This window comes from Stegastes partitus, unplaced genomic scaffold (assembly GCF_000690725.1).
Source record: "Stegastes partitus isolate 25-593 unplaced genomic scaffold, Stegastes_partitus-1.0.2 Scaffold569, whole genome shotgun sequence".
NCBI lineage: Eukaryota > Metazoa > Chordata > Actinopteri > Pomacentridae > Stegastes > Stegastes partitus.
This window is the reverse complement of record NW_007578300.1, coordinates 33372-44657: the sequence shown is the minus strand read 5'-3', so window position 1 is coordinate 44657 and position 11286 is coordinate 33372. Positions and strand designations below refer to the sequence as shown.

The 11286-nt window shown below is 47.3% G+C and overlaps 1 protein-coding gene across 1 annotated transcript in view; it reads left to right on the top strand.

The window, feature by feature from the left end:
* Positions 1-4414: 4414 nt before the first annotated feature.
* The window catches only part of LOC103362335 (keratin, type I cytoskeletal 18-like), a 10231-nt gene continuing 3359 nt past the window's right edge, over positions 4415-11286 (top strand). The window contains exons 1-6 of the mRNA XM_008288662.1: positions 4415-4813; positions 5710-5792; positions 7066-7222; positions 9009-9173; positions 9275-9400; positions 10194-10411. Of these exons, the coding sequence (XP_008286884.1) occupies positions 4415-4813; positions 5710-5792; positions 7066-7222; positions 9009-9173; positions 9275-9400; positions 10194-10411 (1148 nt within the window). The remainder of the gene's footprint in view (positions 4814-5709; positions 5793-7065; positions 7223-9008; positions 9174-9274; positions 9401-10193; positions 10412-11286) is intronic.

Sequence of the window (11286 nt, the reverse complement as noted above, 5' to 3'; positions counted from 1 at the left end):
GGGGCACAGCGGCACACCTGAAGACTGAGGACGCTGCTGGGACTTCCTGAAGGTCACTTTCTCAGAAGAGGAAACCTTCTAAATGTTCTCATATTTCCAAAGACACACTCAGAGACGTTCAGTCGTCCTGTCCGGATGGAAAACCAACCACGAGACGACAAGTTTCCGTGACAGAGCGGCCGTTCATATCAGCGTCCTGTCTTGGTGAACCAGTAAAGAAGAGGACGCCATCGTGGTGCATCCAGCTCTGCTACAGATATAAAACCAATGGTCTGACCCCTGTGGGGCTATTGGGGCTATTGGGGGCATTAGCTGCTGACGGCTGGTCCTGATGCAGCCTGCTCACCATTGCACACAAACAGTAAGAACATTTTCTAGAAGTTTAGCCAGTGGGTCGGTGAATGTGCTGTGAAGCATTACAGGCAGATTTTAATCATCTGTCACGATCATGGTTTGGACTCAGAGAGGTTCCTTATAATTAGGAGCCTATAACTGGCGTCCAGTTCAGCTTCTTGTAGCTAAATATCTGGGCTGCACGGCGCTCTGCGTTGCTCTCTGTACCTTCCCATCAAGATCACGTATAAACTCCTGGAAACAAGATTTCATTTTTAACAATAAGAGACATGATGTTTGCTGCTTTTCTCTTGACATGAGATTTACGTGAACAAAACTGTCACATCTTGTGTGGAATAGTTCAGAGATAAACGAGTGCAGAGCTGATAGTACCTGCCGTTCACCGTTGAACTCTAATCAGGGGTCACATGAACAAACTCATCAGCAGACGGATGGATTCAGTGGTTTTCATGTGAGGAATGTGAGCGTACGTATACGTCTTTATAATTCAGTGTGTTTCTGGTCTGAATGTTATTCTGGTAACAATAAAACACTGATTGTGGTATTGAACAGGCCGGACCAGCGCTTCTCAAACTCTCTGAGCACGACGCCCAAAATAGCATCAGTGTGTGTTCATGACGCCCCAGTTAGAATATTTAATACATCATTAGTAATAACTCTGCTGTTCAGGCGTTAATTCCACAGATTGATCTCTTTACATTAACACCTTAATTCTCTTTTGAATGAATGAATGAATGAATTAATTAATTTATTTCAAACAAATGAAAGAGAAAAAAATAAAAAAACAAAAGAAAATAATTTTTAAAAGAGCAAAAAAGAATAATAATAATGATATCACATAATCAAATCATAATATTAAAAAGGAGTGGGAATAATAATAATAATAATAATAATTGATCAGATTTATTCAGCGCTTTTCTGGACACTCTGGACACTGTCAGTTATTCATTCACACACATTCATTGTGGTGGTGGTAGCTACGGTTGTAGCCACAGCTGCCCCGGGGCAGACTGGCAGAGGCGTGACTGCCATTCTGCCCCTCCGACCACCACCTCAAACAATCCATTCATACACATCCACACCAGGCAGGTGGGGAAGTGTCTTACCCAAGGACACAACGACCATGAAACAGGTTACAGGACGGAATCGAACCGCCGACCTTCCGATCAAGTAAACACTTCTGTTCTGACAGCCCTGATACACATTTATCTGATAAATAAAGGCTTTATTTTTATTATTATTTTTTTTTTTACAGTGATCTGTGACCCACTGAAACCATCTTGGGACCCCCATGGGGGTCTTGACCCCCAGTTTGAGAACCACTGGACTAGACTGTAAGAGACGAGGGGGTGATAAGGGGCCACTGTGGGGGTATTTCAGAGGTATCTACAGGTTGCACCATCAGAGAACAACACAGACATCTTTGGTGAAATGCTTTGAAGCGCCTCGCTGATTTGCATAGTTTAAATATAAAAAGGCCACACAGTGTATGTCAGCCTGTTTATCTTATTCTTACTGTAAAGGTGTGTTCATAGCTACGCTCCGTGTTTTAAAGTGTTCATAGTTGTGCACCTGCCACAGGTGTGTTTGTCCCTCATACGAGCTGCTGCTGCTGTTTATTGATCTGTTGGCTCGTCCTCGTCCCAGATCACAGCGACATCAGCGTCCTGAGGAAAACCACTGCATGCAGTCACATTAAACAGGAAGGATGCGTCTGTGGGCTGTGATGCTGCTTTAATTACACCTTCAGAAGCAGCTCGTTAGCACCACGTTGCTCTGCTATCAGTCACCGCTGTGGTCTGTGGGGTTAATTACACAAACACACACTGTGGATCATTTCAACAACATCAGATATATATCAGAGTAACAGATGCCGTTGAAAGTCCTCATGAGCTGCTGGGTCACAGTCTGAAAGTCTGACCTTTAGCTCATACTGACCCACAGTGAGTTCCTATGATCAGACCTTCTGTGATGTAGTGTGCGCTTCTGCCCACATGGTGGCAGTATAGCCACACTGACTGAACAGGTTTAGAGCTTCATTTGTTCCAGCCTTCAGTCTGTGATAGTCCTTTTACTTGATGTGTTATTTATTCTGTCTACTAACTGTATTCTGCGTCTGCTTGTAGACAGATTGTCCACGTCTGGGACAATAAAGTTCATCTTGAATCTTGACTGTTACGAGGAATTTGTGCCTTAAATTGTTTTTTTTTTGTTGCTTTCATCTGATGGAACCAAGAACCCCAAGCAGATAGATATATATATTTAAAAAAATCTGCATAAGTCCCTGAACCGTGTCCTCCGTGTGCAGGTTTTCTGCAGTATGTTACTCAGCAGCTGTATTATTCTGATCATATCTGAGCCCAGCGATGCAAACACACTCGTCCTGCACCTGATGGACGCTTGAGGAAGACAGAGACGTCCTGATTGTTCCTGACTCTGATTCATCTTCCTTGTGGGAGTTCTGGCTGGTGTTCATGTTACTGTGTCTGGACCCAGTAGGGCAGAACTTTTACAATCAGATTACAAACAGCACAAAAGAAAGTCTCATAGTGAACAGTTGACGAGTGTGATCAGCTCATACCGGGCCGTGCTGGGTGGGGCGGCAGCATGTGAGGCAGTAAACCGGGTCAGTGTCGCTGAGATCTGATCTTCCAGGAGGATAATGCTCAGAGGAATCCAGGCGATGGGATCACACGCTGTCTGACAGCAGCACCGGGCTGGGAGGGACTCTATTAAACACCAGCCCGGTTTCCAGTTCAGCCCGACCCACGCCCTGCATCTCTGTGCATTTCTCAGGGGTCTTCCCTTTCCATTCATTCTGTCGCTCCATTGTTCCCGCTTCCTCCCGTCCTCAGGTGAAACCAGCTCCTCACGCGGCTCCGAGGAGGCACATGGCATTGTGTCCAGCCTCAATACGATCACTGTGGAGACAGCCAGCTCCTGGTTCCAGCCACACCGGTCTCACCAACCAGGTCAGACCAAAACCTGAGGAGGCTGTTGTCATGGCTCGGAGGTCTGAGGCCCAACACAGCCTGACAGTGGGATGACACACTGCAGCAGGTTCATGGTAGAAGAACAGGGAATTGGGTTTTTTTCACATTTGATCTCATTTCAGCAGCTCAAATACTCGGAGTGACTTGATTGTTACCACCGCATCTCCATCAGATGTATTTGGTCAAACTTACACCAACACAGGTAACTGTTCTTAGAGCAGCAGAACACCTGCTGACAACATACCTGAAAAGAATCTGAATGTTCTTCTTTGAATTAGGATGTGAATGAAGTGACATGTTGGTTTGGTTTCACTCATGAGCACCTGACTGCTGAGTCTCACTCCTGTACGAGGTGTCATGTTGCGTCCTCTGATTGGTCACATCCGTGGCTCCTCCCCTACAACGACAGTCGAGCCTCTGCTCACCTGTGAAATCTGGTCCAGCAACAGCAGTCAGTCGCAGCATCGGGGGCAGAAAGCTGAGCGAGCAGCACCAGGGAAGACCTACTGAAGAACTGTGAGTACGTCTCTCTGCTTTATTCTTGCATCACCACAGGATGAGGGAGGCAGACTGAAAGCACACAGTGAGGGATGAACTCTACAAGATCTACTAGAGAGTTCTTTTTAAAGACTTCCATCATTTCCTTCAGTATTTATAGAATTCTATCTTGTCTTTATCCAAACATATGACATGGTACTGCATCTTATCCTCCAGAACTCTGAGACGTCCTGTTCAGGACTGAGCGTTTATATTCTACTGCTCTCTGTCCAGCTGACATTTAGCAGGTTAGACACAGAGGAGGCTCACAGAGACACAGAACAACCACACAAAGACAAGCACAAAACTAGAGATGCAAATCAGCCACAAGGAAATAGCTTAAAGAGAGGAAACCGAACAGCCAGCGCAGATAAAGCATCTGCAGAGAGGCTGGTGAGCTGTCTCCTGGCTGCTCATACGTCTCTTATTTGGTCTTTCTCTTGGACACAGTCGGTGTCGCTCAGCAGACTTACAGCTCCACCAGAGCCCTGACAGAACTAACCCTGGTCTGATCTCCTGCAGCGGACACCATGGCCTCCACCCTCTCCATGCGCAGCTACTCTGTGCGTCAGCCCTCCTTCTCCAGCATGTCTGTGAGGGACGGCGGACGCAGCCTCCGACCCAAACCCTCCGTCTCTCAGCTGTCCACCGGCGCCACGCTGTCTCTGTCCCGCTCCTTCTCTGTGGGCAACGGCCTCAACATGCTCGGCACCAGCCTGTCCTACAACGGCCTGGGCCTCGGCACCAGCGAGAAGGAGACCATGCAGGGCCTGAACGACCGGCTGGCCAACTACCTGGACAAGGTCCGCTCGCTGGAGAGGTCCAACGCTGAGCTGGAGGTTCAGATCAAGCAGCTCATGCTGGAGAAAGCGCCCAAAGGACACGACATCGAGGCCATGATGGCACAGGCCCACGCCATCGGGCAGGAGGTCAGTGTCCAGGGGTACATGTTGGTCCTTTGTCTCTGAGACGGGTTTTTAAAATGTGCACCTGCAAAGCATCCACAGATTTAGTCCAGTGACCCGCCAAAATCAACTGTTTAGGTTCTATTCATGAAGAGACCCTTTCTGAGTCTCCGTTCTCCTCATCTTCAGGAACACAGCTCCAGCAAAACGGGACATTTTTATTTCTGCCTCGTCAAAAATACAGATTACAGTAAATAACAGCCTCATAACCTGGAAACGTCTCAGCATCTTCACTGAATGTTGGGCAGCAGGACTAGAGCACGACAAACACACTTCCTGTCCATTCATGGTAACACTACCTCTTTAGTGAACGTGACACATGTGGCCACATTCTTCTGTCCTGGTCCAGAGCAGGGAGCTCCTGGGTGGAGGAGCTTCACCAACACGCTGCTGCAGGGTCTCATAGGAAATCTACTGATCTCTGAAGTGTGTGTTGACACGTCAGGCGTTACTCCATGAACACATAAAACATCAGAGCTTCACTTCATAAATCATCATTTTAGGAGCATCTATTCAGTGTTCTGGTGCTGTGTGTTTTTGACTCCGTTTGACTTTTTACTCGTGCACCTGATGTGTTTCTGAACTGATGTGTGCTGCTGTCGGTGTCGTGCTGCTTCTAGTCTCTTCCTGAGGTACCCCACCAAAGTGATCAATAAAGTTCTATCTAATCTGATCTGATATCACGTTGGGATGTGCATCCGCTACGGTGACGGTGATAGTGCAGTTCTGGATTGTCCTTCTAGTCGGCAGCAAACTGACATTTGGGCTTTCTGACAGGAGATAAAGAAAAGTTAGGGAGCTCATAAAAACACCCGCTGTGCTATTTTAACTAACTTTAAACCCCTTGTTTCCCCGCTCAGGTGAGGAAGAAGACGCTGGAGAACGCCCGCATCATGCTGGAGATTGATAACGCCAAGCTGGCAGCCGATGACTTCAGGGTCAAGTGAGTGTCACACAGACCTTTCTTTCTTTTACTTGCCTGCGAGTGTTCACATGGGAGCGCCAGACTGCAAGGCGATGTGAATAAATGACCTTTCTGTCAGGCTGCGAAACAAGAGCTCCATTCCCACGGTGCTCAGGCACCGAGCAGCCGAGCCATCAGCGAGCGCAGGACGTGATGGATTGTGCAGGTCAGAAACACGCTGTCCGTTTCCGCAGAGTTTGCGGTTGGCAAAGGGAGGCTGAAGGGAAAGCTGGCCGAGGCAGGGCCGGTGTTCTTCGCAGTGTGCTGATGGTATGTTCTGCGGCTGATGTGATGAGTGATAATCAGCTGACAGTGATTCATGGTGTTCACAGCAAAGTGCATGTGGCGCTGACATGCACGTCTCTGAATGAGTTTGCTCGTTATTTTTCACGTCATGCTGGGATTTCCTGAACGCTTTCTAGCCCCAGTTTGTGCCTCTAACGTCTAATTAACAAAGGACATCCAGGAATCTATCCAGCTGCAGCTTTCAGGTGCTGTTCTTCAGTATTTAGTTTATGCTGCGTTCTCCAACATGTCAGGGACGTGTCCAGTCCTCTGAATCCACCTGGGGACGCCAGGTACTCAAAATAACATTTTACAGCCAAAATGTCCTAAATTATTCTACAGAAGAGTAAATTCAGTTTGTAGGAGCCTCAGCGTGACCAGCTGCAGCATTAAAGGCATCCTTCCTGCTACTGCGTCAGTGTTTAAGTAAAACCTTTTTCTTCAGCACCTCAGTAACTGTTATTATTATTAATTACTGTTATTTTATGTAAACTCACAAGGAAGCAGTTAAATTATGTCGCAATTAAACTTTTATTTAAGGAAGTAATCTAAGTACTTTTCCCAACAGCAGTTGTCATGAGTTTAAGTCCTGGACATCTTTTTTCAACCAGCCAAACTCGTCCTGGTTAAAACATGTCTGTGCACATGGATTTAAGAACACTTGGTCCTCTGCACATATGACGTGTCTACGAGGTTTATTTCTAATCCCAGCAGGACAAGATTAAAACCATTAAGACAGACAGCCATCTTTGTTTGGACGAGTCACAACCTGCTAGTCGGTAACAAATCCTGTTAACTGTGCAGCAGATGCAACACGTTTGCTCCACATGTACGAAGACTTTGAGGATGTGTGACTTCTGGATTAAATGACGCCTCTGCCATAGCTCCACATGTCATGATGACGTGAGCGCCAGAGGCCTTGTGTTTCTTTGCTCCTGCTGAAGCCTCCGTTGGTGTTGCTCTGCAGATGGGAGGCGGAGGCCACCCTGTGCCAGTCGGTGGAGAGGGACTGCCAGGCTCTGAGGAGGGCCAAGTCGGACCACGACCAGATCATCGCCACTCTGAGAGGAGACCTGGACAGCCTGAAGGAGGAGCTCTACTTCCTCAAGAAGAATCACGACGAGGTGAGAACCCCGCCGAGGTGGAGGTCACAAAAGACACGATCCATCAGCTGCTGCTTATCAATGGACTCACTTCAGAAGACGTCAAGCGTAGTCGTGTTCAGATGAGGGTGTCTTAGAAGCACAGTGGGCTCTCTGAGCCGCATGAAGGCAGCACCTCTGCACCTGATGAACAACAAGCTGATATAAAGCAGCTCTGTGAAGCTGAGCAGCGCTCAGTGTCTGAAACATGATCATGTGAGTGTACAGACACACCCTTTGTCTTTGTAAGTACAGCGCTCAAAGACAGCAAGATAACAGCCCATCCAGAGTGTGTTTAGACTGTCAGGCGTGGTGTCCAGGATGTAGACGCTCCTCTGTGCTGAGGCGATCAGACAGAAACGAGTTGATCAGGAACATATGGAGACATGTAGAGCAGTCATCATATGAATAGAACACCTACACTTCTGTCTCTGATCCTGAATAAGATTAGACTACTCTCATTCTCATATTCCATTTGCACTATTCTCCTTTTATGTGTACGTTTATACTTGTTGCACTATTTCTTATACTTATGTGTATATTTATAGTATGTGTGTATCTCTGTGTGTAAAGCTGCTGTCAACAATGTGAATTTCTCCACTGCGAGATAAATACAGGCTGATCTTATCTTATCTTATTTTACTAGAATCCATTTAAATTATATAAAGAGTAGACAGTAAGTAATGCAGGTACGTCTAAAGAAAGGAAAACCAGAGGTGTGATATGATGCAGTCGAGTTTAAACTGATGGATGGAACGTATATTTCCAGGTCCTATCTCATGCATGATGATTTTAATGCACTTTGGGATGAGGCTGATTCTTCTTCGTCTCAGTAAAACTAAACATCAGCGTCATGATGTTTTCAGTGTGCAGACATTTAACAAGCAGCTGTTGGACTCAGACTGTGGATCAGAACAGGTTCTGTCTGACATCAGGAGCTGCCTTCACTTCAGTAGCACCTACTTACTGGTGACGGTTACTGGTGATAGAGAGGAGCTGGTGGGGCCTGTTTACAGTTTACCAGCCATGTAAAGTTCTCAGCTCTGTGGTAGCTGCGTCACAGCCTGACGGACGCCACCAATAAACACCTTCAGCTCCAACGTCATTCGGTAATGTGGTCATGAGGGACATGTGATGAACACGGCAGAGTCTAAACTGAAGCGCACCCACGTCGGCCCTACAAACAGTTAAACAGTGACTAGACGATGTGTTCGCGTGACACCAGCCTTATTCTCATGCAGCTGTTCACTGGTGCCTGTCAACGTTTTACCACTTTCACATAAAGGAACCAATTAAACGAACGTAAACCACAAATGTTTCCTAACTACCCACAGTAACAACGCGTTGCCGCCAACACCTACACTTAGCACATAATTAGCTAGGAGGTTAGAAAAAGCCCCATTCATGACTGAAACGTCTGATGGCAGCAGGAGTTTGAGGAAGTAACAGTTCAGCGCTTCTGCTTTCGATGTGGGAGCTGACTTCACCAAACTCAAACACCAGCTAACCCCCAACAATTCTCAGACGCCAGCATTCATCTATCTGTGGTATCTACGTGGTTATGATAATGTCAACATGTGTGTTCGTTCTGTGACCCGAGAACTTTGAGCCGTTGCATCAACACTACTGCTAACCCTAACCAGACCCAGAGATGTGGCTTTCATCAGACCAGATCGACCGTAACCAGCATTTCTCGTCTTCTGCAGCTTCAGAACGATGTCGTACCGTTAACAACCGCTTGTTCTTCCTCTGATGTCTGTGCTTGCAGGAGATGAGCTCCATGAAGCTGCGCCTGGCCAACGAGCAGGTGAACGTGGAGGTGGATGCAGCTCAGGGTCCTGATCTGGGGGCCATATTGGCTGAGCTCAGGGTCCAGTACGAGGGCATCGCTCGCAAGAACAAGGAGGAGGCCGAGGCCTGGTACCTCAAGAAGGTCTGCATGAACCACTGCTCATCCTTCTGTCACTAATACTGGTCGTTTATGTTACACGCCTCATAGAGAGCTACGTGTTACTGTACACTGTGTGTCCACAGCTGGAGGCGGTGCAGTCGGAGGTGAAAGAAAGCAACGAGGCTTTACGCTGTGCCCAGAGTGAGCTCAGTGAGAGGCGGCGTTTCCTGCAGGCTCTGGAGGTCGAGCTCGACAGCCTTCGCAAACAGGTAGAGTACAGCTTATAGGTGCAGATATAGGTATAGGTATAGGTATAGATATAGGTATAGATATAGGTATAGGTATAGGTATAGGTATAGGTATAGGTATAGGTATAGATATAGGTATAGGTATAGGTATAGGTATGGACTCTTAGGCAGACAGACAGTCAAAGAACTGTCAGCGGTGGGGAGAGATGCAGCTACTAGAAAGCTTGTGGGACGGCACATCAACAGCCAGTCCTCTACCACCATGTCGACACATCTGTAGAGAACAGCTGCTTTCTCCTCTCACCAGAGGGCTGCTGCTGCATTGAGGGCCGTCTGACCATCCTCCTGTAATCAGTGGATGTGATAGGACATGGACTCAAGCAAGTCATGTGAGCACAGACTAAGCACCATAAAGAGGCGTTCTCGGAGGCTAACACAGCTCTGTGCTGTTTGCTCAGCCTGATAGTGAGCACACAGAGCTGGACGCTGAGATACGATGGCGCTGACAGGCTCTCGTATCTCCGGTTGGGTGATGAGCTCAACAGGTAAACATACAGAGTAGTGCCGGGTGGTAAACATGTCAGGCTGATGATCGCCATATCGCTGCACATGCAGGTCAGAACATGATCTGTGTTACTGTATCTGACAGAAATCAGAGCCTTTGTGTTGTTTAAGTTGCTTTCATGGATATGAAGGCCTGAAACACAGCCTGACATCTGAGCGTGAACCTGCCTGGTCCTGCACGTGGTGTTGTAATGTAGAGGACACCAGCTACCTGCTGCCATTGCCTCATGGCTTCATGTGGTGCTGACAGGTGGCCGTGCTGGAGGGGAACCTGGGAGAAACGGGTCACAAGTACTCTGTGGAGATGGACCGCCTCCAGGCCACGCTGACGCAGCTGGAGGACGAGCTGTCTCAGCTGCGTTTGGACATGCAGCGCAACAAGACCGACTACGAGCAGCTGCTGCGCATCAAGCAGAACCTGGAGATGGAGATCGCCACCTACAGGAGGCTGCTGGAAGGAGAGGAAATGTAAGTGACCAACATCACAACCACAGAAACCACAGAAACCACAAAAACCACGGAAACCACAGAAACCACGGAAACCACAGAGGTTCTGGGAGAACACATGTTCAAGCAAGAGTTTCTCTTTCTTCTTTTATTTGAGCAGCACCAAAACACCACTAACTATGTGAGGTAGTTCTGTAGTTACAGCCATGTTTATCTCATGGGAATATTTATTCATTCATTCATTCATTCATTCATTCATTCATTCACCTGTCTATCCATTTCACCCTCTGAACCCGGAGCAGCTTCTGAGCATTTCTGTCACATTTGGACTCATTTCTGGCTGCAACACAAAGTCCTGCTCCTGATAGAAGGAGAGACACCTCCACCTCCAGCACAGTCATAATGTAAAGAGGAAAGTAAAGTTAATCTTCTTGATAACTGATTTCAGAAAAACTGAACAAAGCTGTAATCAGCAATAAAATGCTCCCACTGATGGAAAAATGTAAATGACTCCACACACTGTTGGTATTTTTACTACTGTACTTAGATTTTAAGTTTTTTTCCCTCCAAACTGCTCTCCTACCTCCTATCTCCTATCTCCTGTCTCCTATCTCCTACCTCCCGTCTCCTATCTCCTATCTCCTACCTCCCGTCTCCTATCTCCTGTCTCCTACCTCCTGTCTCCTATCTCCTACCTCCTGTCTCCTATCTCTTATCTCCTATCTCCTATCTCCTGTCTCCTATCTCCCGTTTCCTATCTCCTATCTCTTATCTCCTATCTCCTGTCTCCCGTCTCCTATCTCCTGTCTCCTATCTCCTATCTCCTGTCTCCTGTCTCCTGTCTCCTGTCTCCTATCTCCTATCTCCTGTCTCCTGTCTTCTGTCTCCTATCTCCT